General features: G+C 54.6%; 9 protein-coding genes across 9 annotated transcripts; 6 read left to right on the top strand and 3 right to left on the bottom strand.

Annotated features, from left to right (window-relative positions):
• The first annotated feature begins 3,488 nt into the window (after positions 1–3,488).
• Positions 3,489–4,606, top strand: BGZ61DRAFT_443705 (actin-related protein 2/3 complex subunit 5). The gene is made up of 3 exons (XM_046244907.1): positions 3,489–4,031; positions 4,112–4,239; positions 4,292–4,606. Exons 1-3 carry the CDS (start codon positions 3,777–3,779, stop codon positions 4,506–4,508), a joined length of 600 nt encoding a protein of 199 aa, XP_046109894.1. The 5' UTR covers positions 3,489–3,776; the 3' UTR covers positions 4,509–4,606.
• Positions 4,607–4,675: 69 nt separating this feature from the next.
• Positions 4,676–5,782, bottom strand: BGZ61DRAFT_528337 (S-adenosyl-L-methionine-dependent methyltransferase; the record flags this gene model as incomplete). The annotated part of the gene is made up of 2 exons (XM_046253239.1): positions 4,676–5,497; positions 5,558–5,782. 2 exons carry the CDS (start codon positions 5,780–5,782, stop codon positions 4,676–4,678), a joined length of 1,047 nt encoding a protein of 348 aa, XP_046109893.1.
• A 683-nt stretch (positions 5,783–6,465) lies between these two features.
• On the top strand, positions 6,466–9,811 carry BGZ61DRAFT_135153 (adaptin N terminal region-domain-containing protein). The gene is made up of 4 exons (XM_046237207.1): positions 6,466–7,061; positions 7,115–7,449; positions 7,502–9,456; positions 9,509–9,811. The coding sequence occupies exons 1-4, from the start codon at positions 6,565–6,567 to the stop codon at positions 9,671–9,673; spliced, it is 2,952 nt and encodes a 983-aa protein (XP_046109892.1). The 5' UTR covers positions 6,466–6,564; the 3' UTR covers positions 9,674–9,811.
• On the bottom strand, positions 9,812–11,051 carry BGZ61DRAFT_560824 (uncharacterized protein; the record flags this gene model as incomplete). Its single annotated transcript, XM_046255796.1, is given in 3 exon segments — positions 9,812–10,617; positions 10,673–10,866; positions 10,882–11,051. The coding sequence occupies 3 exon segments, from the start codon at positions 11,049–11,051 to the stop codon at positions 10,109–10,111; spliced, it is 873 nt and encodes a 290-aa protein (XP_046109891.1). The 3' UTR covers positions 9,812–10,108.
• A 163-nt stretch (positions 11,052–11,214) lies between these two features.
• BGZ61DRAFT_443700 (uncharacterized protein) lies at positions 11,215–12,622 on the top strand. The gene has a single exon (XM_046244906.1). It carries the CDS (start codon positions 11,343–11,345, stop codon positions 12,480–12,482), a length of 1,140 nt encoding a protein of 379 aa, XP_046109890.1. The 5' UTR covers positions 11,215–11,342; the 3' UTR covers positions 12,483–12,622.
• A 536-nt stretch (positions 12,623–13,158) lies between these two features.
• Positions 13,159–14,851, top strand: BGZ61DRAFT_341967 (putative deacetylase complex subunit Sds3; the record flags this gene model as incomplete). Its single annotated transcript, XM_046239473.1, has 2 exons — positions 13,159–13,572; positions 13,628–14,851. 2 exons carry the CDS (start codon positions 13,159–13,161, stop codon positions 14,849–14,851), a joined length of 1,638 nt encoding a protein of 545 aa, XP_046109889.1.
• Positions 14,852–15,283: 432 nt separating this feature from the next.
• Positions 15,284–16,132, bottom strand: BGZ61DRAFT_528332 (uncharacterized protein; the record flags this gene model as incomplete). The annotated part of the gene is made up of 1 exon (XM_046253238.1): positions 15,284–16,132. The coding sequence occupies one exon, from the start codon at positions 16,130–16,132 to the stop codon at positions 15,284–15,286; it is 849 nt and encodes a 282-aa protein (XP_046109888.1).
• A 955-nt stretch (positions 16,133–17,087) lies between these two features.
• BGZ61DRAFT_443696 (ARS binding protein 2-domain-containing protein) lies at positions 17,088–19,833 on the top strand. The gene is made up of 2 exons (XM_046244905.1): positions 17,088–17,943; positions 17,997–19,833. Exons 1-2 carry the CDS (start codon positions 17,473–17,475, stop codon positions 19,557–19,559), a joined length of 2,034 nt encoding a protein of 677 aa, XP_046109887.1. The 5' UTR covers positions 17,088–17,472; the 3' UTR covers positions 19,560–19,833.
• A 3,673-nt stretch (positions 19,834–23,506) lies between these two features.
• BGZ61DRAFT_135095 (uncharacterized protein) lies at positions 23,507–25,872 on the top strand. The gene is made up of 4 exons (XM_046237206.1): positions 23,507–23,666; positions 23,752–23,841; positions 23,916–24,499; positions 24,579–25,872. The coding sequence occupies exons 1-4, from the start codon at positions 23,626–23,628 to the stop codon at positions 25,841–25,843; spliced, it is 1,980 nt and encodes a 659-aa protein (XP_046109886.1). The 5' UTR covers positions 23,507–23,625; the 3' UTR covers positions 25,844–25,872.
• The last annotated feature ends 527 nt before the right edge of the window (positions 25,873–26,399 follow it).

Here is a 26,399-nt window from a genome sequence, read left to right as displayed (position 1 = left end):
ATGGACTTACTACGTAGTAGTTGGCTCGGGCTCATCTGGCGTCACCAGGTGCTGTGACTACCAATTCGCTATGCCAAATGTCTCCAAAATACACTGTCAAGCTTTATAAACAATACCTATCTTTAGAATCAGTCGTCAATCACGGGCATATCGGCAATATACTAGCATGTGTAATAAACTCTGACGCAGTGTCAGCAGCTTATTTGAAGCAGCATTTACCACACTTCTGTGACAGCAGTTCGTATCAGTCAGGAAGCCCCAGCCTGATGAGATGAGGACCCTTCTTGGCATCCCAACTAGTGGGCCGTCCCCAAATCCACCTATCGGGTTCGTGGCGCAGGTGCATTGCAGTCTAAGCCCAATCGAAAGGTTTACCCGGGGCCTGTCCTGCTGTCGCCATGTTCCAGAAGCCTCAGCGAAGGCTAATTGCTCCAGGTCTCAATTGAAGGTCCAGCAGTCGTGTTTTGAAGTCTAACTCGACAAATAGGTCGGCAACGCATATCGCGGACTCAATGAGATCAGGGTTTCGTTTCTCAATGTGGCTTGCGAGCAGCGATTAGCATCGGGAGATGTCAACAATCATGCGTGGTCGTACTCTTCCTCGTCAATCATCATTCCGTTCTGTCCAGCGACCCCAGAGAATCGCCGAGCTGTCAGGTCCCAGGCTGCTGTTTGAGCGGGTTGAGGACCAGGATGGTTAGGGTGGTTGGGTTGGGCCTCGTGGCACCGGGGAACTGCTTCCGCATTGCAGGGCATCCGTGTTCGAATCGCTGGGTAATTTCAAAAATTTTCGTCCTAATATCCCCACGGTTCCTGGGCCACCATGTGGGGTCGAAACTTGCCTCCTAATTTAAGTAAGTCGCCTTCTGGAAGGACGATCTGCAGTGCCAGTTGTTCGCTCCAGTAACCCACTTATCATTCGAGCCGGTTGAACTCCTGGGCGATGGGTCGAGTCAGGAGGATGGGGCTACGGGCTCAATCGCTGGCCGCGCCGTCCTCCCGGAATGATCGATATCAAGATGATCTCGACGCCCGTCGAAACCAGTAGTCCATTGGGAGCGTGTGTCTGTGCCTGAGCTCCTTTTGGCTAGTCATGCGTTGTAGCGTCGCTCCCGGCTATGATATCAGTGTGACGGTGCAAAGGCTGACTCGTTTGGGGGAGGCCGCTCGCAACCAACCCAGTACGTAGCGGCAATTTCGTCGTCCGGGGAAGCAGTGTGTGACACGGCGTCTCCCGTCCAACCGCCCAACCGCCCTACCGTCCTGCAGCTGTTCCGTCCCCGCAAATCGAGTCGAATGCGGTTATGAATCCGGGAGTGCTGCTCCGTGTAAGTGCGACTCGCTGCGTCCGTTTGGGAGCCCTGTACGGGAGATGCGACGTCGAGGAGGAAAAATGGGCCTGCAGCGCGAGGCGACACGGCCGGGGACGAGGAAAGAGATGGCGAAATTGGAGGTTGTGTCGTGTCTCGATAATGTCGTGTCATGTGCCCTCATCGGTGAGTGGTGTCGAAGCAGGTGCCTTAGTAGGCAGGAGCTCCGCGGTTGTTACTCGACGTATTCGGAATCAGAACCTCGCTGGTGCAGGGTAGTGACACATGACAATGTTGCATTCGGCTGGCTGGGCCCTGTCGTGAACTGTGATGGGAATGCTCTGTGCTCGAAATTTTCCGACTGTATAGGTCGACTTTGCTATGTTGCTTGAGGAAATCATCCCGATGGGTGACAGTAGCGACCTGTGCCGCAGCTAGGTCGTCGGTATGGGCATGCTTGTGAATCGACCGAAACTACGACAACGAACGCGTTATCCAAGTGTAGTTTGATGGGAAAAGAGTGAGTGAAAACATGTGTGAGTTACCAACACGTAGTACAACATGGCCCCAGGCAAAGAACATGTCAAGTATTCTCTCGGATACAGGCTATCGCCGCAATCGCATGTAGATTGAAACCAGAGTTGCAGGTGGAGGTACAGGTTAGGTTCGCCAGGTTGAGAGTCGACCAACTGATAGATGTCATGGACCATAAATAAAATGTAGCCAAAAAAGATAGTGGTGTCGGGTTTCCCTTGAAATATAGAAGTATGTGATGTTATCACTTCGGATTGTTTTGAAATTCCGTACCTGTATTTCCCAAATGTTGTGAAGGCGGCATCTGTTACGACAACATTCAAGTATACCCACCTTAGGCATATGAGGGAGAAGCAATGAGACATATCCTTCACAATAGCCGGGTAACTTATTATGGTTCAAGGCACCCCCGCTGACGACGAGTTTAGTGAACGAGAAGCCATTGTGTCGTGGCCTGCAGTTGTTTGGCCTGCAGTTGTTGCATGCTAAACGAAACTGACAGTCTCAAGCTTGGGTGTTGATACTTGCGACACAGCTTGGCCATAACTAGACGCAGATAAAACGGGCCTTGTGAATGGACCTCGATCCCCTATAGTGAGTTCCATACAAGTATGTATGTGGTCTGGAGAAATCGCAACTCTCTCCAAGACGTGTGATGGCCAAAGGAACACAACATCTCGGATCAACCTCATCAACAAGACATGGCTAGGCAGGAAGGTTGCGTGATTTGAGTTCCGGTTGACCCTGGACATCCATCTGTCAGTCTGGAATTGTCACCGGTGATGGTAACAGCACCACCGTCAGCGGACCCGGGAGGATGGGCACAGATATTAGAGTATCCAGTAGCCATTGCGTCCTTCCCCTACAAGCTTTCTCCTACCGCATGGCCCAGTAATTTATGCGACATATATTGGCCTTGAAGCTCCAGTTTCGTCATTCATACGAGTCAGTGACCTTCGATGTGATCAATCTGCATATAGGATATAGGGTAGTCGGAGGCGTGAACGCAGCTGGGAAGGCAGCAACGATAACATTGCCCATTCGCTCGTAAAACCCACCGGGGTGGTAGATTTCAACGATTTGCATATGTTGCACTCAAACGCTGCGGGTGAGAGTTGGGTACTTTCAACTTGGGGTTTCCTCTCAAAGTAAACAAAATATGTGCTGGGCGTGTAGGGGCATTCGAAATATCCTGGGGCGAAGAGTATAACTTGACTTCGGATAGGAAGCCATACTCGACATGTTTCAGTAAAAATCAACTGCATCCTTTTTGTCATTTATCATTTGCCCCAGCCAGATTCATGATATGGGGAAAATGGAGAGGTTGACGATTTACAGCTTCAGATAGATACAGGCGAAGGCGGGAAACCGAGGCCAGATATGTCCAGAGAGGTGCTTGCATAATCCCAAATGATGACGTGACAGAGGAGGACAAAAAACCACTTTAGAGAGGAAATGGCGTTAACTTAACAATGCACTGGATGGGATATTGTCATGGACCCAATTGTCGACTGTTTGGCTTGTCCTCGACAGCCCCAATCGGGAGGAGGACACGTCTATGTGTTAGTATTTTTGACCGACATTGGACGGAATTTCTGTTACTCGACTGGAATGAATAACTTTCATTTCCGTAAAATATCCTATCAGATGGAGCCCCGGTGATTTTGCGCATATTTGCCGCCGCTTTGGGGGAGTTCGGGAACCCATTTGGCGGAATATCGTCACCGCAGTTGAGCTCCCCTAATTGGCCCCACTGCTGTGCCACATGTCCAGCCTCATCCCCACCCCGCCATCGCTGTCACTGACGCAGTTGCATCGACAGACCGAACGTCAACCAAGCTCCCATCTACCTCGCCGAGCTCCCCGGTCCACCATCGCAACCGCACCAAGAAACCGCCCGCGTCCCGTCGAACAAAGCAAGACAATTGCACAATGTCCATCATCCAGCAACACACCAGCGCCACGCTGAGCGATGCCTGGCGCACGATCAACATCGATGCCTTGACCGAAGACTCCAGCCTCAACTTCGACACCTCGACCCTCCACCCCCCGCAGCCCGAGATCACCGAGGCCGAGGTGCGACAGCTTGCTGGACAGGTCCGGCAGCTCCTGCGAGGAGGCGATCCTGAGGGTGCCCTGAGAGGGTGCTTGGAGACCCCCGTCTACAACGGCGACGAAGGTGCAAAGGTGCGTTCGGCCAGGGCGTGGCTATGGGCGGAATATCCGGGTGTGAAGATAACCAAGCTGACATGTGCGGTTGTGGATAGGATGCCCATATGCAAACCATTATTGAGGTTCTTCAGTCCATCAAGGCAAGCGACATGAGCCCGTTGCTCAAGAGCATCTACGGAACCGAGGGTGGCAGCGAGTGCCTGGACGTATTGATGAAGTACATGTACGTTGTGATATCTGAAACATCTGGTTCACGTCTAACAATATTGAAACAGTTATAAGGGTATGGCGGCTACGGCCCACCCCGGGAACGCATCGAGGTCGCCGACCAAGGAGTCTTCGCAGGGATTCAGCCAAGTTGGAGGACGACCCGGCGCAAACGAGCCCGCCACGGCGGCGATGAGCGTGCTCCTGAGCTGGCATGAAAAGGTTGTCGAGGTTGCTGGACTGGGCTGCATTGGACGCACCATGACGGACTGGCGCCGTGTGTAGATGTTGGGTGGGAGTTGCTCGATATTCAGCCAAAGCAAGGCTACATAGACTTGACGGATCCTTCGAATTTTAAACATGAAGAATTCCCCGCATGCATGCGGGAAGCTCATTGGGGTGTCATTTCTACATTTGTGATACAACATTGTACATCCAGGGGTTACGAGCAATTATTTTTGCTCCAAGAAATCCTTCAAGTTGACCTCACCGCTTCCCCTGGGGAGCGGTGACGGCTGGTCCTTGCTCTCATGCCATCCGATCATGTATATGATTCTGAAGGTTGCAGGGATGGATCCATCGGGATTACCATGGAGCTCTCGATAGATGGCATCGCCGGCGAGGAGCACATCCCGCCCGATAGCGCCCATCTCTCTACCCAGGATAGCATTTCCCTCCCCCATGGCTTGAAGGTCTTGCATGAGAGCAAACATGTCTGGGTAATCAACAATGATGTCATCAATGTCTACTGTGAGCATTTTGAAACCGGCTTTCTGAAGCAGGCCACCAACATCTCTTACGTCTGCCAAAGGAGAGACTCGTGGAGACATGCCGCCGCGCCTCTCCTGCTCCGCCAGCTGAAGCGAAGTCCGTAGTTCGAACAACGTATCGCCCCCAAGCATAGCACCGATAAATGGACAATCTGGCTTCAGGATGTTATTGATCTGGGTTAGAATGCCTGGGAGATCGTTGATCCAATGGAGACTCAGAGAGCTCATGACTAGATCGAAAGAGCCAGCTTCGTAGGGGATTGACTCTTCATCGTCCAAGACTTGTCGAGTGATATTGAGTTGCTTGTTGAACTCATCATCGATATCTCGATATAGTAGGGACTGAGACGAGTCTGCAGCGACCAATTCGGTGATTCGCTTGGACAGCGGCGGGGAGACGGGCATTACTGGGTCGGGATCAGGGTTGTCCCTCACGAGAGCTCGCGCTATGTTACACGAATTGGCACCGAGGTCGAGGACTCGAGGGAAATGACGGTTGATATCCTGAGATGTAGGTCAGAGGCGAGAGGTCACGGCAAGAGGCGAACCGGGGACGATGCTTACCAGGAGTCGCTCGGAGAGTCGCATGGCAACCTCGTCTTTCAGGTAGTCGGCCTGGCGACTCAGCTCGGGATTGGTCGCAATGCGTTCCTTCTGAAGCCATTTGGTCCGCCGGTTGAAGACCTGGAAGCGGGGAGCTCCCGGAGCCTGGATGGCGTAGAAGCGGCGACCAGCGACGGAAGCACGGAGGGTGGTAGCCCGTGGCAAGGCGCACAAGCTAGGGCGCATTGTCAAAAAGGGCCGCGCGCATGCCTTCATGGCACCCCTAGCCTGCAGAGGAGGTCTGCGGAGAGCGGCGTTGGAATGATAAGTGGCGGACGCGGTAGCAGCGAAAAATCGCTGGTGGGATGCAATGCGAAGTCATGATGAGAGCTCTTCGGTGGGAGTGGGATGCACACGTGGCGCACGGGCCACTTAGCGGCCAGCACCTCTCTGGATAAGCTTGGCTGCTTCTGGCGTGTGGCCGCACGAGGCAGGAGGCTTGCACGGCCAAGTCCAAGTCGCTTCGCTGGAGATCACGGCCCCCCAACGTACGCCAACCCAGCGACAGGGCTCACCTCCGTCTCCGCCTCCTCCACGTCTGCCCGCGACTTGCACCTTGCAAACCGTCGACTGCACCTTCAGCGACGACCCTTCCACCGCGCTCGCCCTCTTGCCAGTATCTTGGCATCCTCCCGCAACGGCCGCATCTCCCGACGCCGACGCTCCCGCTCCTCGTCAGCCCACGAGCCTCCCGTACCTCCCGCACCTCCCGGTTGCTCTCGCCCCTCCATCGCCCCCCGTCGACGAACAATCGATGTACGCCGCCTAAGCCATCTGGGCACGCCGAACCGACTATGCAATCTATGCGACATTCGTCCACACTGTGACTGGGAGATCTACTGGCATCCTCTTGTCTCGCAGCCATCGCAGCACCTGGTCGCAGACCGCAACGTTTAAACACTCCACGAAGCGTGTAATCAGGGGCCGTTGGCAAATTACCTGCGCGGGCCCCCCCGACATTGCCCACCATGTCGTCCACCGGCACCGGCTTCCTGGGCCGCTCGAGCAGCAGCAACTCGAATATGCGAGGTCTCGTCCAGTTTATTGCCGATTTGAGAAACGCTCGTGCCCGAGAGCTTGAGGAGAAGCGAATCAACAAGGAGCTCGCCAACATCCGCCAAAAGTTCAAGGATGGCAGCCTCAGCGGCTATCACAAGAAGAAATACGTCTGCAAGCTGCTGTACATTTACATCTTGGGATGGAACGTCGACTTTGGTCACCTCGAGGCAGTCAACCTGATTTCTGCAAACAAGTACTCCGAGAAGCAGATTGGCTATCTCGCCATGACTCTTTTCCTGCACGAGAAGCATGAACTGCTTCACCTTGTCGTCAACAGCATCCGCAAGGACTTGCTCGATCACAATGAACTCTTCAATTGCCTTGCTCTTCACGCAATTGCGAATGTCGGAAGCCGAGAGATGGGAGAGGCCCTCAACGGAGAGGTCCACCGACTATTGATTTCACCGTATGTTCTGAACTCTTCCGTTGCTGTGTTAGGTACTGATATCTAGGATACAGGACCTCCAAGTCATTTGTCAAGAAGAAGGCCGCCTTAACCTTGCTTCGATTGTACCGCAAGCACCCAGACATTGTCTCACCTCAATGGGCTGAGCGCATTATCCACCTGATGGATGACGCTGACCTGGGAGTTGCCCTCTCTGTGACCTCGCTCGTCATGGCCCTGGCCCAGGACAACTTGGACCAGTACAAGGGTGCATATGCCAAGGCGGCTGCCCGCTTGAAACGCATCCTTATCGACGGAGAGTATACCACCGACTACCTCTACTACAAAGTACCATGTCCCTGGCTCCAGGCCAAGCTCCTCAGACTTTTGCAATATTTTCCTCCCCCTGGTACGTTGAATGCCGATAAACCGCTTGGTACATTATTGACAGAAGTGTGCAGATGACACCCACGTGCGAGACATGATCCGAGAGTCGCTGCAAAAAATCCTGAACCTGGCCATGGAGACGAGCAAGAATGTACAGCAGAACAACGCCCAGAATGCAGTCCTCTTCGAGGCTATCAACTTGATCATCCACTTGGATACTGAGCACGGATTGATGAAGCAAATCTCCTTGAGACTTGGCAAGTTCATCCAGAGCCGGGAAACCAATGTGAGATACTTGGGTTTGGAAGCTATGACCCATCTCGCGGCTCGAGCCGAAACTCTTGATCCAATCAAGCAGCATCAGGATATTATCCTTGGCTCCCTCAAGGACCGAGATATCAGCGTGCGCCGCAAGGGACTCGACCTGCTCTATAGCATGTGTGACTCCTCCAATGCACAGGTGATTGTTGGAGAGCTCCTGCACTATCTTCAAAACGCCGACTTCGCCATCCGTGAAGAAATGGTTCTTAAGATCGCCATTCTTACGGAGAAGTATGCCACCGATGTTCAGTGGTATGTCGATATCTCTCTTCGACTGATTGCAATGGCCGGAGACCATGTCAGCGATGAAGTGTGGCAGCGAGTAATCCAGATCGTGACGAACAATGAGGAGCTTCAGGTTTACGCAGCTCAGAATGCGCTCCAGTATGTTAAGTCAGACCACTGCCACGAGACTTTGGTCAAGATCGGAGCCTACATCTTGGGAGAATTCGGCCATCTTGTTGCCGATCAACCTCGATGTAGCCCGATTGAACAGTTCATGGCTTTGCAAGGAAAACTCAACGGATGTTCGTCCAGCACCCGCGCCATGATTCTATCCTGCTTCATCAAATACGTCAACCTATTCCCGGAGATCAAGCCTCAGCTCATGCATGTGTTCGAGTTCCACAGCCACAACTTGGACTCTGAACTGCAACAGAGAGCCTGCGAGTATCTGACCCTAGCACAAATGCCTACAGATGACCTTCTGAGAACCCTCTGTGACGAGATGCCCCCATTCCCCGAGAGGCAATCTGCGCTTCTTTCTCGCCTTCATCAGAAGCATGCCAATACCAGCGATCGAAGGACCTGGGTGGTTGGTGGCAAGGACGCCAACACGGATGTCTCCGAGCTGAGCATGGCTAAGCCTGGGGCTGTGAAGAGGTCATTCAGTTCCACAGCTAATCTAAATGGCAAGGCTAATGGTCCTAATGGCGCCAACGGTCACGCCAACGGGGCTTCTGACTTGGCTGGACTTGATATGAACACTCCCGGTCCCTCTGAGCCAAAGATGTTGAAGGCACCAAACCTTGCCAGTGCGGCCCATTTGTCCCCTGGCTGGGAGCATGGCTACAATAGGTTGCTAGTCAAGTCTGATGGCATTTTGTATGAAGACGGCCAGCTCCAAATCGGCGTTCGTTCCGAGTACCGTGGCCAGATGGCCTGCTTGATCACATATTTCAAGAACAAGACGCCTACTGCAATGGGCTCATTCACGACAACTTTGGATTTGGACGAGAGCGAGAAGAGCAACCTCACCTGGGATGTTAAGAACCTCCCAGACAGCACAATTCCACAAGGGGGACAGTCTCAACAGGTGGTCATGTTTGAGTCGAAGAAGGTTTTTGAAAAGAGCCCGACTGTCAGAATCAGTTATCTGGCTGGTGCCTTGCAGGCTCTGACTTTGAAGCTCCCTGTGACAATCCATAAGTTCATGGATCCGGCCGAGCTTACTGCCGAGGACTTTTTCAAGAGATGGAAGCAAATTGGTGGTGCCCCTCGAGAAGCTCAAGGTGTCTTTGGGGTCTCTAAGGGGAACAGGGAGATCACGGAGAAATTCGTTTCTGGCACTGTGGAAGGATTCAGGTGGCGGCTGCTCGACATGGTTGATCCCAACCCTAAGAATCTTGTCGGTGCGAGTGTGTTGCACACAGCTGAAGGTGGCAAGTTTGGCTGTCTCCTGAGACTTGAGCCAAACTACACTACCCAGGTGAGTCCCCAATTCCAAGTGCGCGAGGGTTTATGCTAACGCTGTCTCCTAGATGATCCGGTTGACTATTCGCGCAACTGACGATGCTGTTCCAACAGTGCTTCTGAAGCTCATGCAGGACCGGCTAGCTGCTGGGGTGTCGACGGCGGGTGAGAGATTTGAGCCGCCCTCGCGAGACGAAATCTCGGACTCGTTTCGGAATGTGATGGTCAACTGATCCGCATGCCGATGTCTTCCTTCTATATAATTCACGTGAACGGAGTTGTCTTGATATCGCACACAAGCATACGGGCGTTTGGGATCTAGCATGAGGAACGGACTGGACGAAATGCTCGATTGGTCTTTAATCATCGCCGAAAAGTAACCTGCGCTGTCTAGTCATCCATTCCTGTGGCCTATGGGCCGAGCATACCAATTCGCCACGTACAGAGCGGTTGTGGATAGGGAGGATATAGTTTCTAGTTGATACCATGAATCTCTCGTTTTGGATCGATGCCTTTAACCCATTGCTCACTCTTTGCCGTTGATGTGTATGTCACTTACCCAGAGCAGAGGGAATTAGATAACCCACCCTCATCGGGGATTGAGGGGGTGACCTCGCAGCAAGAAAACGTCGAGTTTAGATCTTTCTCTATTACCTCGTCTTTCTCTGCTAGTCCTTGATCTTGGCATCCGCCCTGGCCGGTCTCTGGCCAAAGATGGTGCTGCCGACACGCACCTCACCGCTGCCCAACCGTACAGCGCCCTCAAAGTCCTCACTCATGCCCATGCTCAACTCCAGGCTGTCCTGATCCAAGCCAAGCTCCTTGGCCACCAAATCTCTCTGTTGGGTCAGCGTCACAAAGTCTTCATTCTCATTTTCTGCGGTGGTCGCCTTGCTGCGGGCGATGGCGCCAATGGTCATGAGACCGAGGAGTTGTAGATTGGGGCACTTCTCGACGATCTCGCGGCAGAGGGCAACGGTCTCGTCGCCAGGGGCGCAGCCGGACTTGGCCTCCTCCCCGGAGGTGTTGACCTGGACGTGGATAGAGAGCTTAGGTGCGTCGGGCTGAGAAGCGAGTAGGGTGGTGCGGCCGTTGTTGAGAAGCTGGGCCTTCTTGGATGTATCGACGCTGGAGACGCAGAACAGGTTGGGGATCTTGGCGAGGGGTTTACAGTGACCTGATGCATCTTATTAGACAGGAGCAGCTGGAAACTAGAATCTAAATCGTCATACCAGACTGCAAACCGCCGATGAAGTGCCACTGGATGGAGCTGGGCAGCAGAGCGGCCTTCTGAGTCAGCTCCTGGGCGTAGTTTTCGCCAAAGTGAGACTGGGAAGTAGGTGCCTGGTGAAGGGCCAGGATGTCATTTGCCGGCTTCAGCTTCGAAACGGCGACGAGCCGGACCTGTAACTGCGTCAGCAAAGAGCTCCGTCATGGCCACCTGGGCAGTGATGAGCTGGGATGATGCCGATGATAAGGATGGGCCAGGCTTGTACACACATTTCGGCCGTTTGCCACAGCGGCCAGTCGCTCCTTGACGGAGCCAAGCTGCAAGATGAGAGCTTGGGCTCTTGACGGGTCAATCTTCATTTCTTCCTGTGTATCACTCATTTTTTTTTTGATACAATTCCTGCGGGTTGATGAGATCCGGCGGGCAAGTTGTGCGATGGGTGAGTTTGTTGTAAGTGGAGAGCAAGTTGCGCATCGGGTTATCATCGGCTCTCGTGACAACGGCGGCCGGCCTCGTTCAGTGGCCCACGTATGGTGGCCTTCTCACTGCATGAATCCATCCCATGATATCGCCGCGGAAGACGCTCGACGCGCGCTTAATATTATTCTCACGATCCTGATCACCTTAGAGGAGCTACTTGGAAGGCTTTTAGACTCGAGGCTGCGACTACAATGGCATCCGACCTGAAGCAAGGTCGGCGGCGGGCCGCGAGTGGCGCCGGCTCGTCTTTCAGAACAGGACACTCTCGCCGCAAGTCGCGGGCAGTGATCCAGCCCAAATCAGCACACACATCAGACGAGTTCCTGCAAGACTTCCTCGACCCGAGTTTCGATGCCGCGCAGTTCCTCAATTCCACGTTGCCGCCGCTGCAGCAACGCTCCGTGCCTGGTCGGTCCGGGTCCGAAGTCGCGCCCCTGGCCGAGCTGTCCACGCAGGCCCAGGCCCTCATCTCCCAGCTCAACGCCCAGACGTCACGGCTGTCCACCACGTTGACGCAGCTGACTGACGACATTTTGAGGAGTGGAAGCCGTCTTGCGTATGAGGTGGAGCTGCTTCGCGGCGAGACGTTGAGTCTCACCGAGATGATGAACGAGACGCTGCAGGACGATATCAAGAAGTTTGTCCCTGGAGGGTTGCAAGAGGCTGCCGAAGCAAAGAACACCACGGCAGTTTCCGCCGCTACAAAGGATGATAAGGGAACGGCGCCGACAACACCAGCCAAGGGCGTCGACGGCATACCAGATGGATCAGATGACCCGGAATACATCAAGCAATTACAAACACTAACTCTTGTGCGGGCTCGCCTCGACTCTGTCATCAAGACTTTTGGGGATGCCATGGAATTCGTCTTCCCACCCTCCGAGCTCTCTGTCAGCTCGTCCTTCCTATCAGTTTCAGCACCGGAGCCCGGATCACAACAGCAGAGCTCGGAAGACAAAGGGCAGGAGGTCTTGAAGAAGCTGAAGGAAGAAATATCCGAGTTGCTGACGAAATCGGAGGACCCCGTGGAGGGTATTGAGAAGGCGGCGCAGCGAATTGAGCAGCTGAAGGAGCTCACCGCGGTGTGGAAGAACACGGCGGAGGAGAAGGGCAGAAACAAGTTCATCGAGGGCCTGGCTAAGATGGTCGAGGACCGACATCGCGAGCTTGTAAAGGACATGGAGCAGACGGTAAAGAGGGACGGCAAGCCGGAGGCGTCTCACGCGCGCAAAGCGAGCCTCGTGAGAGACGCGGTGGTAGTGGAGGACACAAAGGCAGGGAGCGGCTTTGGACTTATCAGCCAGCTACAGAAGCTCCGGGGCGGGCTATGAGATTAATGATATGAGGCATGTTAAGTTCGGATGAATGCATGTCGTGTGTATTTCCATCTGGTGTTTGCATGGGGGTCTGTCATTCAGATCAACTTACACTGAGAGCGGAGTGAATAAATGATGAACCGAATTGCACTGTTTGAGGCACAGTACAAGCACTGCTAAATTGAGCTGCAAACTATCGGCCGTCAGCCAATCGCAGCGAGGGGCGTCGTCTTACGAGTCCATCGGGGTCAAACCGGGCGGAGGCACTATTCACCCTATTGCCGTTTCGGGAAGGCGGTGAACGGACTCACACGGGTCTCGCTCAGAGAGGTCATGCAACCGTCCTGGCCGGCAGAAGGCGAACAACACGCACATCTCGTTTGTTCTCCTCTCGATACCTGTTTCTCCGTTCAATGCTGCCATAGCCACGAGGCTGGGACCGTTTGCGCACGCCTCTTCAAGCCTCTCAGCCTTTTCTGCATTTGCCGCTTACACTATTCGCTCCCTGCGTTTGATTTGGCACTCTCGCAAAGCCTGACCTTTCCCATCTCAGTTGGCCCTGATCAAACGGACCAACTCGTGCGACGACCACGCCTCCCACTCGACCACACCTTTTCCCTCTTTCAACCAACACGAAAACTTCTTCAAAAGAGCTCCCAGCAACCAGAACCACCCTCTACAATTCTTCAACATGGCTGCCAGCGATGCAGCCGTGCCCTCTACCGTGACTGGTCGAGCCGCCGACCGCCGTGGCTCCCCTCAGCCGGCCTCCCAATCCAAGCGAGACCGCAAGCGACAAGCTCTCATGGAGCGCCTGGCCAGTATGAACGACAAGTTCCAGCGCGAGCGAGACATGACATATCGCGATCAGCTCCAGAAAATTCAGTTCGACACCAATCTCGTTCAGCGGTTCGACCCTTATGACCCCAAGGTCCTAGAGGTCATCTCCGAGATGCAAAAAGAACACAAACAGACACAGGGCCCTCCAGTCAACGCTGAGGATGCCCGGAGTCTTCTTGATATGGCTGGTATTCGCTTCTCTGACTTCATCGACGAGGTCGAGGACCTCGTCGAGATTCGAGATTTCCAATTGGCCCAGTCCAAGGTAAGGAGATGAAAGTCGCTGATTGATTGCAACCTGCCGCTAACGTGATCCCTAGAACGAGTACGAGCGACGACTTCAAGAGTACAAGAACACTTATGCCTACAAGGTCGAGACTGCAAAGCGCGAGCATCGTGCCTTGACCAGCACCCTGCGGGACCGTCTGATCAACACCCTGACCCAGAAGAAGAACCGCCTTAATCGGGAGAAGGAGGTCCTGGAGATCAACGACTCCAACGCCCTGCTGCTCAACCCGAATCAGTTCAGCCTCACCAACCCTTCGAGCCCCGGCGGCACCCACGGAAAACGAGCGACCCGGTTGCGCAAGGATGCCGATGATATGTACTCGGACAACAAGAAGCGCAAGCGGAACCCAGGCGACGACGATGGATCGCCTGTGCCCATGCGCCGCGCCCTTGACCCGAATAACACGACTCCCCTGTGGCAATCGGAAAAGGCTCGCGCCGCAGCTAAGCAGAACGGCCCCGCCTATAGCATCGACAAGCTCTTCACCGACAAGGAGCTGTCGCTCAACTACAACACTGCTGCTCTGGCTGCCCACCAGTACATCTTGCGCAACCGCGTTAGTGGCAGTGGATCATCCCCAGAAGATACCGACTCTGGCAACGGGAATGACAACGGAGATGACGCCGATTCCCAGCCCTCGGCCCCAATGATGGAGCGCTCCGTCTCGCATGCCACGAGGAGTACGCGCGGCGGCGCAAACCACAACTTCTTGGACGACAAGATCTTGGGCATTGAGGGTATTGCCAACTTCGAAGTCCCTGGCAACCTGGACCTCATCCACGCCCAGGAGCCTCCCAAGATGCCCCCTCCCGTGCCTCAGCAATACCTGAAGCCTTACCCACGATCCGCGGACCAGAACTTTCCCACGCCCCTGTCTCAAGATGACATCATGTCAGATCTTTCTGTTATGGGGTATTTTAAGCAGTACGACCAGTCACACAAGCCCGGCGCTCACCTCGATGCCCAGAGCGGGTTGCGCAAGGTCCTCGAGGCCGTTGCGACTCCCTATCAGGAGGGACGATTTGTCGCCTTGACCGGCGCCTCCCGCGAGGACCCCGAGCTCCTCCGCGATACCCTCGGCCTCCCTGCCATCAGCAGCCTCCGTGACCAGCCCAGCCCGGCCCAGGCTCCATCTGTCGCCGCTCTCTCCGGTGCCGCAGCGGCCCCCATGAGTCGCCAGAGCAGCCTCGGTGGCGTTGCCATGAGCCGACAGGGCACCGGTGGCAGCGCCCGCGGTAAGGGCCGCAAGAATTGAGTCAACTCCGACAACGTGGTCCCGGCTCATTTTCACGGCATTGCGAGCGTGGCGTAAAGGGTTTTGGTTTCATTTGGTCTGGTGGTCGTTGTTTTCTGGAACACGAACTACGGGTGTTGGTTGCATATTGTGTTTTTGATGCTTTTCTCGGGGTATTGCGGCGGAATACAAAGCCGGTCGAGGTTCATCGGCAGACGGCCCGTTTCATACAGTAAAAAGTCAAGTTCGACCAAGCTCTTGATATTTTATGTCATCATGCTATAGACATAGAAATCCCAAGACTCGTTGTTCATCATTGTGTGTTTGTGTGGTTGAATACGTAAAGTAAAACGTCAATATCATTTCGTCATGGTGGTTATGGGCGTATCAGCGCGCTAATAAAGACTAAAACTAGAGAAACATATTCCTACAGGCCAGCTCCTGAGTGCCATCTCACGGGCCGAATACGAGGGCTCGCACCTCAATACTCTCACGACCCTCAGCGTCAGCCCTAGTTCTAGGGTCCTCGAAAGCAGTGTGCGGGACACGACCCTTGATCTTGGACTCCAGTTTCAGAGAATCGCTGTCGAAGCACTCCAGCAAGAGCCGCTCGTTTCCGGTCATGCCGCTGAGGTAGTACCACTTCTGATCCGGGTTGTGACGGATGGCAGCAGTCCAGCCCTGGTAGCCACTTGGGTAACGGTGCTCAACCGGTATAACGTCGTCATCCTCAACCGAGGCCGAGGAAGCGACGGCGAGGGGAAAGGCCTCGAGAGGGGTCTTGTTCAGGGGACGCCAGACGTTGACGATGCGGTAGCGGCCCTGGAGCAGTTTGTCAGCCTCCTCGGGAAAGTATCGGCGGACACGCTGGGCGGTGGCTTCAGCGGTCTGGTCGATGTGGACGCGGGTTACTGGGCCGCGCTTGGCGTCCAGCTCCTGCCGGCGGATAGTGTGGTCAAACAGATATACACGGCTAGAGCCGGGTATGTTTTTGAGGAGAAGTTGTTCAATCTCCGGGTAGTAGTTGTCCTGAATGGACTGGTCGTCCCGGAACTCAACCTCCTTGGAGGGAGCAACGTTCTGAATGATCTGGAAAGCGTCGTTGTCAAGATTGAAGTTGGCCTCACGACCACGGATGTCGTGGATGACAGTCTTCTGAGGGCTGTCTGAGAAGTTACGCTGGGGTTGGCCCTCTGGGGGGGTGTCAACGAAGTTGAAGGGCTTGGCGGAGTCGGCAGGAGGATTAAAGAAGTTGAGGGTTGCCGTGACGTCCCCGCGTGGTACAGTAGCAGAGATAGCCATTGTTCTGTTTATTAAGTGACGGGGGTGGATAAACGGGTTCGACTTCGTCAGAGCGAGGCGGAAATTGCCTAATACAGACAGGATGTTGATGCCTGTGTTGGGACGAGAGAGTCTTGACACGGTAATAGAGTTACCGAGGTCTGATGATGTGATCTGGAACCTAACGGGATGAATGAGTTTCTCGTGTAGAAATTGAATTGAGGGATGATGATTAGGTTTCTTGTACGACAAGAACGATGGTACAGAGACAGAGAGAAGAGATGTCTGTGGTGCAAGTGTTGTGTTGATGAGGTTGATATCAATTGGAATCTGAAGCACTCGCCCCCATCCAGTTTATATACCTGCGCTCGCAGGGCCAAGAGAAGGCGATTTCAAATCAGCATGCAGTAAAAGCAACCATCCTCGGCCTCGTGCCGGTTGTGAAGCTTGCGTGCGATGAGCACGTCATTGGAGTGCGCAATGACCGTTGGCTGGGTGTCATTTCTAAGGCGTTGGTCGATTACTAAAGGCCAGTGGATTACTGTACAGGCCGCGGATCTGCGAGGAGCCATGTAGGTGTGGGCTGGCTGGTGTAGCAATTGGAGTGTCGGGCCAGAGCTGCTTGGAGTCCACCTCGCGGTGCAGTAGCGTCCAGCGCATTGCAGAGATAAATTGACCTTTTCATGTGATCTGGCCATGAGCCCGGCATTGGCCATAGCTGGTGGTGAACCTGAAGTTGAACCGTCCGTCAAGTCTGCGCTCGACGATGGGAGGGGTGAAAAGGGTGGTCCTCAGATCATAAAAATAGAAGGGGCATGGGTGTTTCACAGTGAGATACATTTCATGCACTGTGTGCCCCCCGCATCTCCTCACAGCAGTGCCCAGGACCGGCAGGAACCCACAGTGCCTTTCCTGCCCCTCCGCACATGGAGCGGCCTCAAATGCAGGGAGGCGGGGGCTAAATTTAGCCCAGTTTCTTCATCGTCGCGACCTAATTTACCACCCGCGTTTCCCTTCTCCCCTTACTTCTCATATGTGCTCTCTATCTCCATGACCTATGTCGACCACCGCCGGCACCATCGCGTCTCTCTCGTCTCCCGCGGATGCTCCTCCCCGGGACGATCTGCTCTGCCTCTTTCCCTCGCCGAGGCCTGCCGATTCGTGGTGAGAAAGCGCATCGATGCCCCGAGCTTTTTGGCCTCCAAGCGCGGAACCCCGGTCCCCCAATGTCTCGGCCTTCTCCTCCACCATCAGGCTCGCTCTTCACATTCTCACATAATATTACCACACCTCCCGCGCAAGCCGTGTAGATCCGTCAGCCCAATCCGTCAGCCCAGAGACATGAATCCGCAGTTCTCACCATGCAGTCCCCTCACCACCCTCTGCCGCCACAGTCGCAGACCGGCCACCACGGAGCTCCAGTTCCAGTCCCAACCTCCGCTCCGGGGGCGCCCCCCGTGCCGTCGCTTCCGCCTCCGCCTCCGCAACCAGTGTTGACGCCGCAACCGGAGTTCTCCGTCCGGCCCACGCTGCCGGACCGCCATGTCACCACTGACACCATCGAGGATGCCTACGTCCGCTTCATCTTCTACTGCAACCCTGCCCTTACCCTAACCTCAAGGACAGCCGGCCTGCGAGAGGCCTTTCGTAGCCCACCTCGCAGTGGCGGCAAGAGCTTCAACACCTTTACCGTCTTTGAGCTTGTTTGCAAGTTCTACAACAAAGAGATCCGGACCTGGACCGAGCTGACAACCAGGCTGGGCGTCGAGCCTCCGGATCCAAGCAAAGATGAGAGCGCCCAGAAGATTGCCCAGTACGGGGTGCGTTTGAAGGTATGTTTCTGCCTTCTGGTGAATTGTGTGTCATGCATGCTGAAAAAGCAAAGAAATGGATGAACTCCATGCATGTCAAGGCCTTCTTCGAGTACCTCATGAACATACCCAATGACTATTGGACCAAGATCCCCACGGATCCCAACCCTGTTGGTCAGCTTATTCGCGATGGCGTTGCTGTCGAAGACGACATGGCCTTGAGGGCGCTTCTTCCACACATCCGCCCGAAGCGAGGCCGGAAACGACCAACAGATGATGAATCGACCAACTCTCCCGCTCAGCGGACTCATCTATCACCCTCAGCCGCCGTTGATGACCACAGACAAAGCGGAGCCGGGGCTCTCCAAGTGCCAATTGACCCCAGAGCCAATGCACCCTGGACTCCGAGCGACACCGTCCAACAAATGCCACTCACTCGATGGCCACAGTCGGCAATCACACCAACCACTAGAAACTCATTCTGGGATGATGCTCTAGAGCCACGATCAGCCGTAACACCCTCAAAACCACGGCTTGCGTCTCAACGCCGGGGTCCCAAGAATGTGTCCTCGGCGTGGCGGCCGGGGGTGCCCGATGGCGGAGTCAAGATGCGGGGCCGGCCTCCGATGAATCGAAGCCCGGGGGATGCTCCGTTCTCCCCGTTTCCCTCTGGAACCCCGACCGTGGGTCCCGGTGAAGAAAACGCCCCGATCTTCCCCCCAATCGCTGCCTCCAATTTGAAAACTAGCACCAACGGGGGCGAACTTCCCCCAGTGCAGCGACACATGCCAACACCATCCTCTACTCCGCAGCCTCACTCGACGTCGTATGAAGGTCCCAGGCCAGCTCGGCCCAGCATATCCCTCCAGGTCCCGGAACGGCCACCTGGCAGTGTGCGTCTCGCAACTCCCCCACCAGTCGTGGTGGTCAACGGGGCCGATAATATTAGTCGACCTACTGCAATGCACTCACAGCCATACCAAGTCAACGGAAGGGCAAATTTTGCCGAGGTAGCCTCCGAAGCCATAGTACCGGGTCATCAAGATACATCTCGTGGGCCAATGGACATCCCGGGGTTCTACTTCGAAAGGGTCGAAGATCGCACGAATATCGATGACGTCTTGGGATATCTAACCCGGACAACGCTTGAGGCAGACTGGCGGGATGCCAATGGGAAGCCCGCAGATCCGCCGTCAATGGAGGAGGCCATGGCTGTTGTCAACACTACCATCGAGAACATATATAAAACAGCGGCTTCCCCACAGGCTTTCCTCATCAACCTAGCAGCCATCTCGGGCGGCGGGATGCTCTTGTCATCCACTACCCGCATCTGCCGCTTAGGAAATGAGGGGGGGTCTGCTGGATATCGGTGTGACTGGGAGTACGGGTTTGGCAGCATCAGGGGACAGTACACCATGGAGCAGCAAGTCCCGTTGACAATGCTGCCGACTGTGTCCCGCGAAGACTGTGAAGAGGCTCCAAAGACGGCTGACGGCGAGCAGGACAGGCTATCAAGCAGGGAGTGGCAGGCGAAATACCATCATCTGTTGGAGGATATTCAGAAAAAGGATCGGGAGTTATTAGAGCTGCGGACACGAGTGATGAATTCTCTCAAGGGGGAGACTTCCAAGGAATGATACCAATGCCGGTTTACACTTTTGCGTTTGTTTTATTTCCAAGCGTGTTGCTTCTTGATATACCATACCGGGGTCGGATTCGGCGTGTGTCTATCCCATCGCAGGCTAGACGGGACATGTAGACATGTATGAATACGAAAGGACAAGATAAGAAAGCAGATATCTCACTCAACCTTACATAGCATTGCATGAGCGAGTGGAGATGCAACTCGACCAGCTAATGGTGGATGCAAGCTGGAGCCTACTGCAGGTCAGGGGCATCGGCAGACTGAACACGAGATTTCAGGCATCCAAATTTTCCAGATAACAAGTTGCATATAAACTGGCCAGTCGCCCCCGGCGGTGGGAGCACGAGAAGAAGCCACTTATTCTTCGCAAGTCGGGGATCTCGGAAGCCGACGCCCAGCACTCACCCAAAGCCAGTGTCCGATTGTTCCAAGAAGATGGCACTGGGCCGGCGATGGAAACAAATGACCCGACTTCAACCAGACACAAGAGAGGCCCTCGTCAGTCACACGACAGCTTAATCCTGGCGGAGCTGAATGACACGGCATCTGGAGAGCTTGCACACCGGTGGGTATCACCCAGGCGATCTAGACGTCAGTCAGGCCATGGGTGCCCTCAGGCTATCCTCTGAATGGGATATGTGTGGCCGGATCCGAATTGTGCTCAATGGACCAGATGACCGGCTAGCGACCCCTGTACCACCAACACACCACTTCTCGAGCCGGTCCCGAGACGAGTCCATCATTACGCCGAACCACCCTCGAGCAGACTAGCACGATTGACACAAGTTATGTGTTGATGGACGCATGCGCTTTGCATGCGAGAAGTCGTAATCACTGTACTAACGGTGCCCGCGTTGGACGCCCAGCGCTCACTTACATCCGAGCACCGGAATCCTTCGAGAAGCACCACCTGCCGACATTGGGTCTCAACTTGAGCCTATTACAGACCAGTTAGCTGTCATCGGCGACCCCGTGTAATACCAGTCGAAAATTAATGGGGCTAGAGCTCTACCGAACACTTTTGTTGCGGAGGATGGGGTTAGAGTCTGGAGAATTGGGGGAGTCTGGGGAGTGTCGCCCGGTGTGGAGAAGCACACCGTGGAGGCGTCCACTCAGCACGAAAAGAATACTGTTGCCTGTGCCAAGACGCTTCTCGGGCGTCCGCCATTGACGCCAGTCTCTGAGGGTATTGCACGGGCCAACTTTTCTGCCCGTTTCAACTTGACGATACTGTGGGTGGTGAAGCACAAGCCATCATGAAAACTCACTCGCCAAGGTAGGCTGGATCAGGCAAGAATGTCGACGTCGTCGAACCGAGTGCATGAAGCATTGAGGGGGCTGACAAGCTAACTCGAGTTGGGGCAGCATCCCGGACTTGCAATTGTCACGTGTGGTCAAATAACTCGATCGAGTTCGGCCGGCTTCATATGCGAGAAGGTCTGCCCTTGCCCTGGTTCAAAGCCAAGACCGCTTGTTCCGATATCCGCTTGATGGTGCAGTGCTGCGAGTGCGGTGTGCGCCACTCAGGCTTACCAGCATCTCAACCAGAGTCGCATCCAGACGTATGACGGCTGACGAGTGACGGCAGGTTGGTCACCAGCCGTGACGATGATGTCGGAGGAAACAAGCCACATCTCTCTCACAGGCGACTTTGCCGATTCTGAAGAGCCAGCCAAATTTGCTTCTCAGTGACGTTAGAGAGGATTCCAAAGGAACCGAAGGATCCATGTTGTGGGATGGCGCCTGCAGATCGGTACTGCCCTGAAGCAATCGGCTTCTGGAAATTGAGGGGTCCCGTCTCTGACACGCCTCTCAAGCCTCCCATATCCAAGCCTTCTCAAAGCGGCATACACAATCTCATCCGTGGCGGCAGATGTGGGCCACAGAACAGTCGACAGTCGCTCTCATTGACCGACAGCGCATTTTACCAGAAGCCCGCAGCTCCCCAGCTCAGGAGCCCGGAAGAAAGCTCAGATGGTCCTCAGGCGCAGGCTTGCGTGACTGGCTCGACTGACATTGGTCCATTCTCAATTGTGTTATCGTAACAGGCCAGACTTGGCTTGGTTCACATAAACGAAGTTCGTGATGATCAGGCGCAGATCAAAGCGAAGAAGGACGAGGGAAAGGATCCTTCCACCGGATACCGGTTGCCGGTCGGATTACGGTATTGGGCAAGTCGGGTCTGGACCATTAGTTGCAATGTTTGATTTTGCTGGCAACGGCTTTCCAACGGGCACTGACACGGACGAACACTGACTGAGAACATTATCGCCATCCCAAGACAATAAGCTAGGCCAACCACCCACAGCCCAGACCAACAGCCTGGTGGCGCTCGGGAACAAGGGTGCCCTTTGCAAGAGTTCTAGCCCGGCCCCTCTGGGGCGGGACGGCTTGGATGATGGGTGGCCTGGCGGCCTGATTGCCCAGTCCCGAGACTTGGCTCCCAGCATTCAGCCCCCGTCACATAAATTACCTTAAACTTAAGCACAACCAGCGAAGCCTCGGTGTCTGTGAGGATGATGAATAAGTCGTGGGGTCAGGTGTTGTAATGTGGCGGCATCGGTGGCGGAGTCGATCAGGAAGATTTACTTCGAACTGTGGCCGGATACGAAATACGTAGAGTTGCCGATGCCCACTCCAGCTGGGCTTATGGTGGGCCGTTGGACGACGGCGCTTGGACAGTCGCGACGTTGAAGAGCGGATGATCAGCCGGTGCGAGCTGCGAGTTCAGAGTCTTTGTGGGAGTTTCGGCCGGGGAACAAGCAAGACATATGAAAGAAAAAGGTTTGGAGCAGAGACAGATGCCGTGATTACGAGTGTTGAGACGATGGAGCCCTCGATCGATCTCGGGAGGAAGGTGCCCAGGATCGATCCATCCGCAAGGACAGTGCTGTCAATTCCTTCAATTGGGCTTCCTAGACCCAGTCGCGGATCCAGTTGCAAACTTAGCAAGTCGAGCGATGGAGCAATGGTCCCGGTGATGCGGCAAGGTGGCCGGCCTCACAGAGCCATCAGCAGCACAAGCCTGCTTGATGAGCGAACCAGGGTTGGTCGCATGCGGAGTCTAAGCGGAGGTGGGCGATGGCGCCGCGTTTGTGGACGAGGATCCCATGGGGTCGCCGGGGTACAGGAGGAGACGGTACGAAATACGGAGTACGGAACGCTGCGAGAAAGAAAGCCGGCTGCTGCCCCAGACTTTCCCAATCGGCGGGGGAGAGTGAGCAATTTGTGCTTTTGGAGGCTTTTCTACTCCAGATTTCCCCAATTTGCGTCTGTTTCCTGTCAATCCACTCCATCATCCACCTCGTCTCCATCCTCCCATCCATCCATCCTTCCTTCCTTCCTTCCCATCCCTCCTCCCCCATGCCCTGCGCGCACACCTGCACAGCTGCCGTGCCACAGCCCCTACCTTAGGTACCTAATTAATAGTACAAATCCCCCCCGAACACATCCCGGGCCAGGATTTTTTACGCTTTCCATGGCTTAGGGGAGGTGCTGCCGGATGGCTCTAGCGTCTGTCCCCGCTGCCAGTCTCGACCTCAACTTCGAATGCGACTGCAACCGCGGCTCCCACTTTAACCTCGACCTTCGCCACTACCACAAAATTGCTTCCGTTGCGACAACACGCCAATCTCCCACCCAGCGACGGCAATAATCGACGATACCACTGTATTCTCGTCTGGATATTTCCCGCCATTCTCAGCTCAGCAATTCGTACCGTCTGCCATAGTACTCGCTTCTGAAGTGCATGGTGTTGTTTTACGCTGCGGCTCCCGCTTACGCCTGCCCTCCGCGTTTCGCGAGCGCCTCTAGCAACCATCCGCTTCTCCCAGCTTAATTCCCCACCTCCGCGCTCATCCACGACGACGGGGCCCTCCAACGGCTCGACTGCCGCCCAGACGGTTGATGTTCATATCATATTATAGCAAGAAAAAAACCACGCCAGCAGCCCCATAGTCATCGTCACCTACTCTGGGTCGCGGCCAACGTGGTTCTTGGGCCAAGCCCCTCCGCCTTTCCCGCCTTCTTCCCCTCGGACCTACCCCCCGATCGCCACCATGACCTCCCACTCTCACCTCAGCCATGAGGAGGTCGAGACGTATGTTGACCAGCCTCATCCTTAACCTGCGCAGTGCGACCAACAAGTGTCTTCGTCGTCATGCTAACCGTACCTCTCTTTCCAGGGCCTCCAATCACCCATACAGCTACCCTGTTGAACATGCCCGCCGTACTTCAGAAGCATATGTCAATCTCAATGCCAATGTCGACGCCAAGTAAGCACTCCCGGTCGGCGTCCCAATTTCATCGCGGTTTCTGGTTGCGTATATCGACGCTGACACACATCAAGGATCAAGAATCCTCTGCTAGGTATACCCCGTGGAAGACTCATGGCCCAAGTCGACGAGTTCTGCCGCGAAAAAGGACTAGACGAATACCGCTCCGTCATTCGAAAGGGCGCCCTCGTAGCCCAGGACCCCACTGGCTACGAGGACATCACCGGCGAAGAGGCCCTTGACGAGATCGAGATTGAATCTCTTCGCGATGAGGTCCTCCACAAATGGCGTGTCCCCAACGTGCTCTACCTAACCATCGCCACCTGCTCTATTGGAGCTGCTGTCCAGGGATGGGATCAGACGGGCTCCAACGGCGCCAACCTCGATTTTCCACATGCCTACGGCATTGACCGCGACACCATTCACGACAAACTTCTCGTCGGCCTCGTCAACGCTGCCCCATACATCGGTACTGCTTTCTTCGGCTGCTGGTTATCTGACCCTCTCAACTCTCGCTTCGGCCGCCGCGGTACGATTTTCTTCTCTGCCAACTTCTGCCTCTGGCCCGTCATTGGTAGCGCTTTCTGCGACACATGGATGCAGCTCCTCATGTGTCGGCTACTACTTGGAGTCGGAATGGGGACGAAAGCATCAACCGGTAAATGGCCATTTATCCTCGCATCTTGCAACCCTGCAACCTCCCAAAAGAAACAAGAACTGACATTCTCCTGCCGCAGTTCCGATCTTCGCTGCAGAAAACTCACCGGCTCCCATTCGAGGAGCTCTCGTAATGAGTTGGCAGATGTGGACTGCTTTCGGGATATTCTTAGGCACCGTCGCAAACGTTGCCGTCACCAAAATCGGGCACGAGGCTTGGAGATATCAGCTGGGATCAGCTTTTATCCCCGCGGTGCCTCTTGTCATCCTCATATATTGGTGCCCCGAGTCGCCCCGTTGGTACATGAAGAAAAATCGATATAGTGACGCCATGAAGTCGCTGCTACGCCTGCGCAACAACCCCGTCCAGGCGGCCCGTGATCTCTACTACATCCACGCTCAGCTCGAAGTTGAATTCGAGTTCATTCAGTCTATAGGAAAAAGCAGCTACCTAAACCGGTTTATCGAGCTATTTACCATCCCCCGAGTCCGCCGCGCCACTCTCGCCTCGTTTGTCGTCATGATCGCGCAACAGATGTGTGGAATCAACATCATCGCCTTCTACTCCTCGACCGTTTTCGTCGATGCCGGCGCCAGCTCCCACCAGGCTCTACTCGCATCCTTGGGCTTTGGACTAGTCAATTTTGTCTTTGCTTGGCCGGCGATTTGGACCATCGACACGTTTGGTCGGCGATCTCTACTCCTATTTACGTTCCCTCAGATGGCTTGGACACTGCTTGCTGCCGGGCTGTGTACTCTGATACCCGGTACCGGAGGTGCTCACTTGGGCCTGGTGGCCATGTTTGTTTATCTATTCGCGGCCTTCTATTCACCTGGAGAGGGCCCCGTGCCATTCACCTACTCGGCTGAGGTCTTCCCTCTATCTCATCGTGAGGTCGGTATGGCTTGGGCCGTGGCTACTTGCCTGTTTTGGGCTGCAGTGCTCTCGATTACGTTCCCTCTTATGCTGGCCAGGCTTGGTGTACTCGGATCCTTTATTCTGTACTCGGGCTTCAATCTCGTGGCACTGGTCATGATCTTTCTGTGGCTGCCCGAAACGAAGCAACGCACTCTGGAAGAGTTGGATTACATTTTTGCTGTACCGACACGTGTGTTCATGAAATACCAAGTTACCAAGGCGTTACCTTGGTGGATCAAGAGATGGGTCCTCCTCCAGCGGGACGCAACTCTGGAGCCTCTATATCAACTCGACATGGCGGAACCCGACGACAACCGGAGCAGCGATGTTGGGTACGAGAACGATAAGGTCAAGGTTGAGCTGAAGGATATGATAGGGATATCTTCGGGAGTTGAAGCCCCAGATCGGGCAGCTCGTAGTACATGAGCGTTGTTTTACTACTTGATGTGTGCGGGCGATTGATTTTTGCTTTGGAACTGGTTCTTACCTATGATACCCCGAGTTGAAATGAGAGAGCAGGATGAATGATCTGACTAGAAAAGACGAAGGATTTTTGGGCCTATTTGAACAACTGCTGTAGGTGCCATTGATGTGTGACGTCACGTGGATGAGTTTACAGCATGCGGGGTTCTGACTTCCCGTGTACGAATAGATTCCTGTTGAATACATGTTGATTTAAGAGAATGTGAATGTAATGATGTCTTTGGCGGTCTGGGAGTGTCTAAGAAGTGACTTTGTAGGTGTGGGGCGACCCGTTCTCGTGAACTGGTTAGCATCGAGCTGTTGATAAATTGGATGTCAAGAAGGAGAGCAGATGGAGCCGTCTTAGCGACAGGTCCACATATACTCAAAGCTATAAAATATATCGATGACGATATAACTTTACCGTTTCTACGAGGTAATACGAAGGACGGAATGGTGATGATGGCCGCTTGGAGGATTCCGGTGGCTAACTTACCCTAGAACAACAAGGATCGTCCGG

Source organism: Ilyonectria robusta, assembly GCF_021365365.1.
Source record: "Ilyonectria robusta strain PMI_751 chromosome Unknown BGZ61scaffold_3, whole genome shotgun sequence".
NCBI lineage: Eukaryota > Fungi > Ascomycota > Sordariomycetes > Hypocreales > Nectriaceae > Ilyonectria > Ilyonectria robusta.
Note: the sequence above shows the minus strand (reverse complement) of the source record. Positions and strands in the feature narration are given on the sequence as shown.

Bases quoted from the DNA above. Each gene is read 5' to 3' on its own strand.
- BGZ61DRAFT_443705 (XM_046244907.1), top strand. From the start codon at position 3,777: ATGTCCATCATCCAGCAACACACCAGCGCCACGCTGAGCGATGCCTGG. The intron at 4,032-4,111 runs GTGCGTTCGGCC...GGTTGTGGATAG, and splicing joins ACGGCGACGAAGGTGCAAAG to GATGCCCATATGCAAACCAT. The intron at 4,240-4,291 runs GTACGTTGTGAT...ATATTGAAACAG, and splicing joins GACGTATTGATGAAGTACAT to TTATAAGGGTATGGCGGCTA.
- BGZ61DRAFT_443696 (XM_046244905.1), top strand. From the start codon at position 17,473: ATGCAGTCCCCTCACCACCCTCTGCCGCCACAGTCGCAGACCGGCCAC. The intron at 17,944-17,996 runs GTATGTTTCTGC...GAAAAAGCAAAG, and splicing joins AGTACGGGGTGCGTTTGAAG to AAATGGATGAACTCCATGCA.
- BGZ61DRAFT_135095 (XM_046237206.1), top strand. From the start codon at position 23,626: ATGACCTCCCACTCTCACCTCAGCCATGAGGAGGTCGAGAC. The intron at 23,842-23,915 runs GTAAGCACTCCC...ACACACATCAAG, and splicing joins AATGCCAATGTCGACGCCAA to GATCAAGAATCCTCTGCTAG. The intron at 24,500-24,578 runs GTAAATGGCCAT...CTCCTGCCGCAG, and splicing joins GGGGACGAAAGCATCAACCG to TTCCGATCTTCGCTGCAGAA.
- BGZ61DRAFT_135153 (XM_046237207.1), top strand. From the start codon at position 6,565: ATGTCGTCCACCGGCACCGGCTTCCTGGGCCGCTCGAGCAGCAGCAAC. The intron at 7,062-7,114 runs GTATGTTCTGAA...TCTAGGATACAG, and splicing joins CACCGACTATTGATTTCACC to GACCTCCAAGTCATTTGTCA. The intron at 7,450-7,501 runs GTACGTTGAATG...AGAAGTGTGCAG, and splicing joins GCAATATTTTCCTCCCCCTG to ATGACACCCACGTGCGAGAC.
- BGZ61DRAFT_443700 (XM_046244906.1), top strand. From the start codon at position 11,343: ATGGCATCCGACCTGAAGCAAGGTCGGCGGCGGGCCGCGAGTGGCGCC.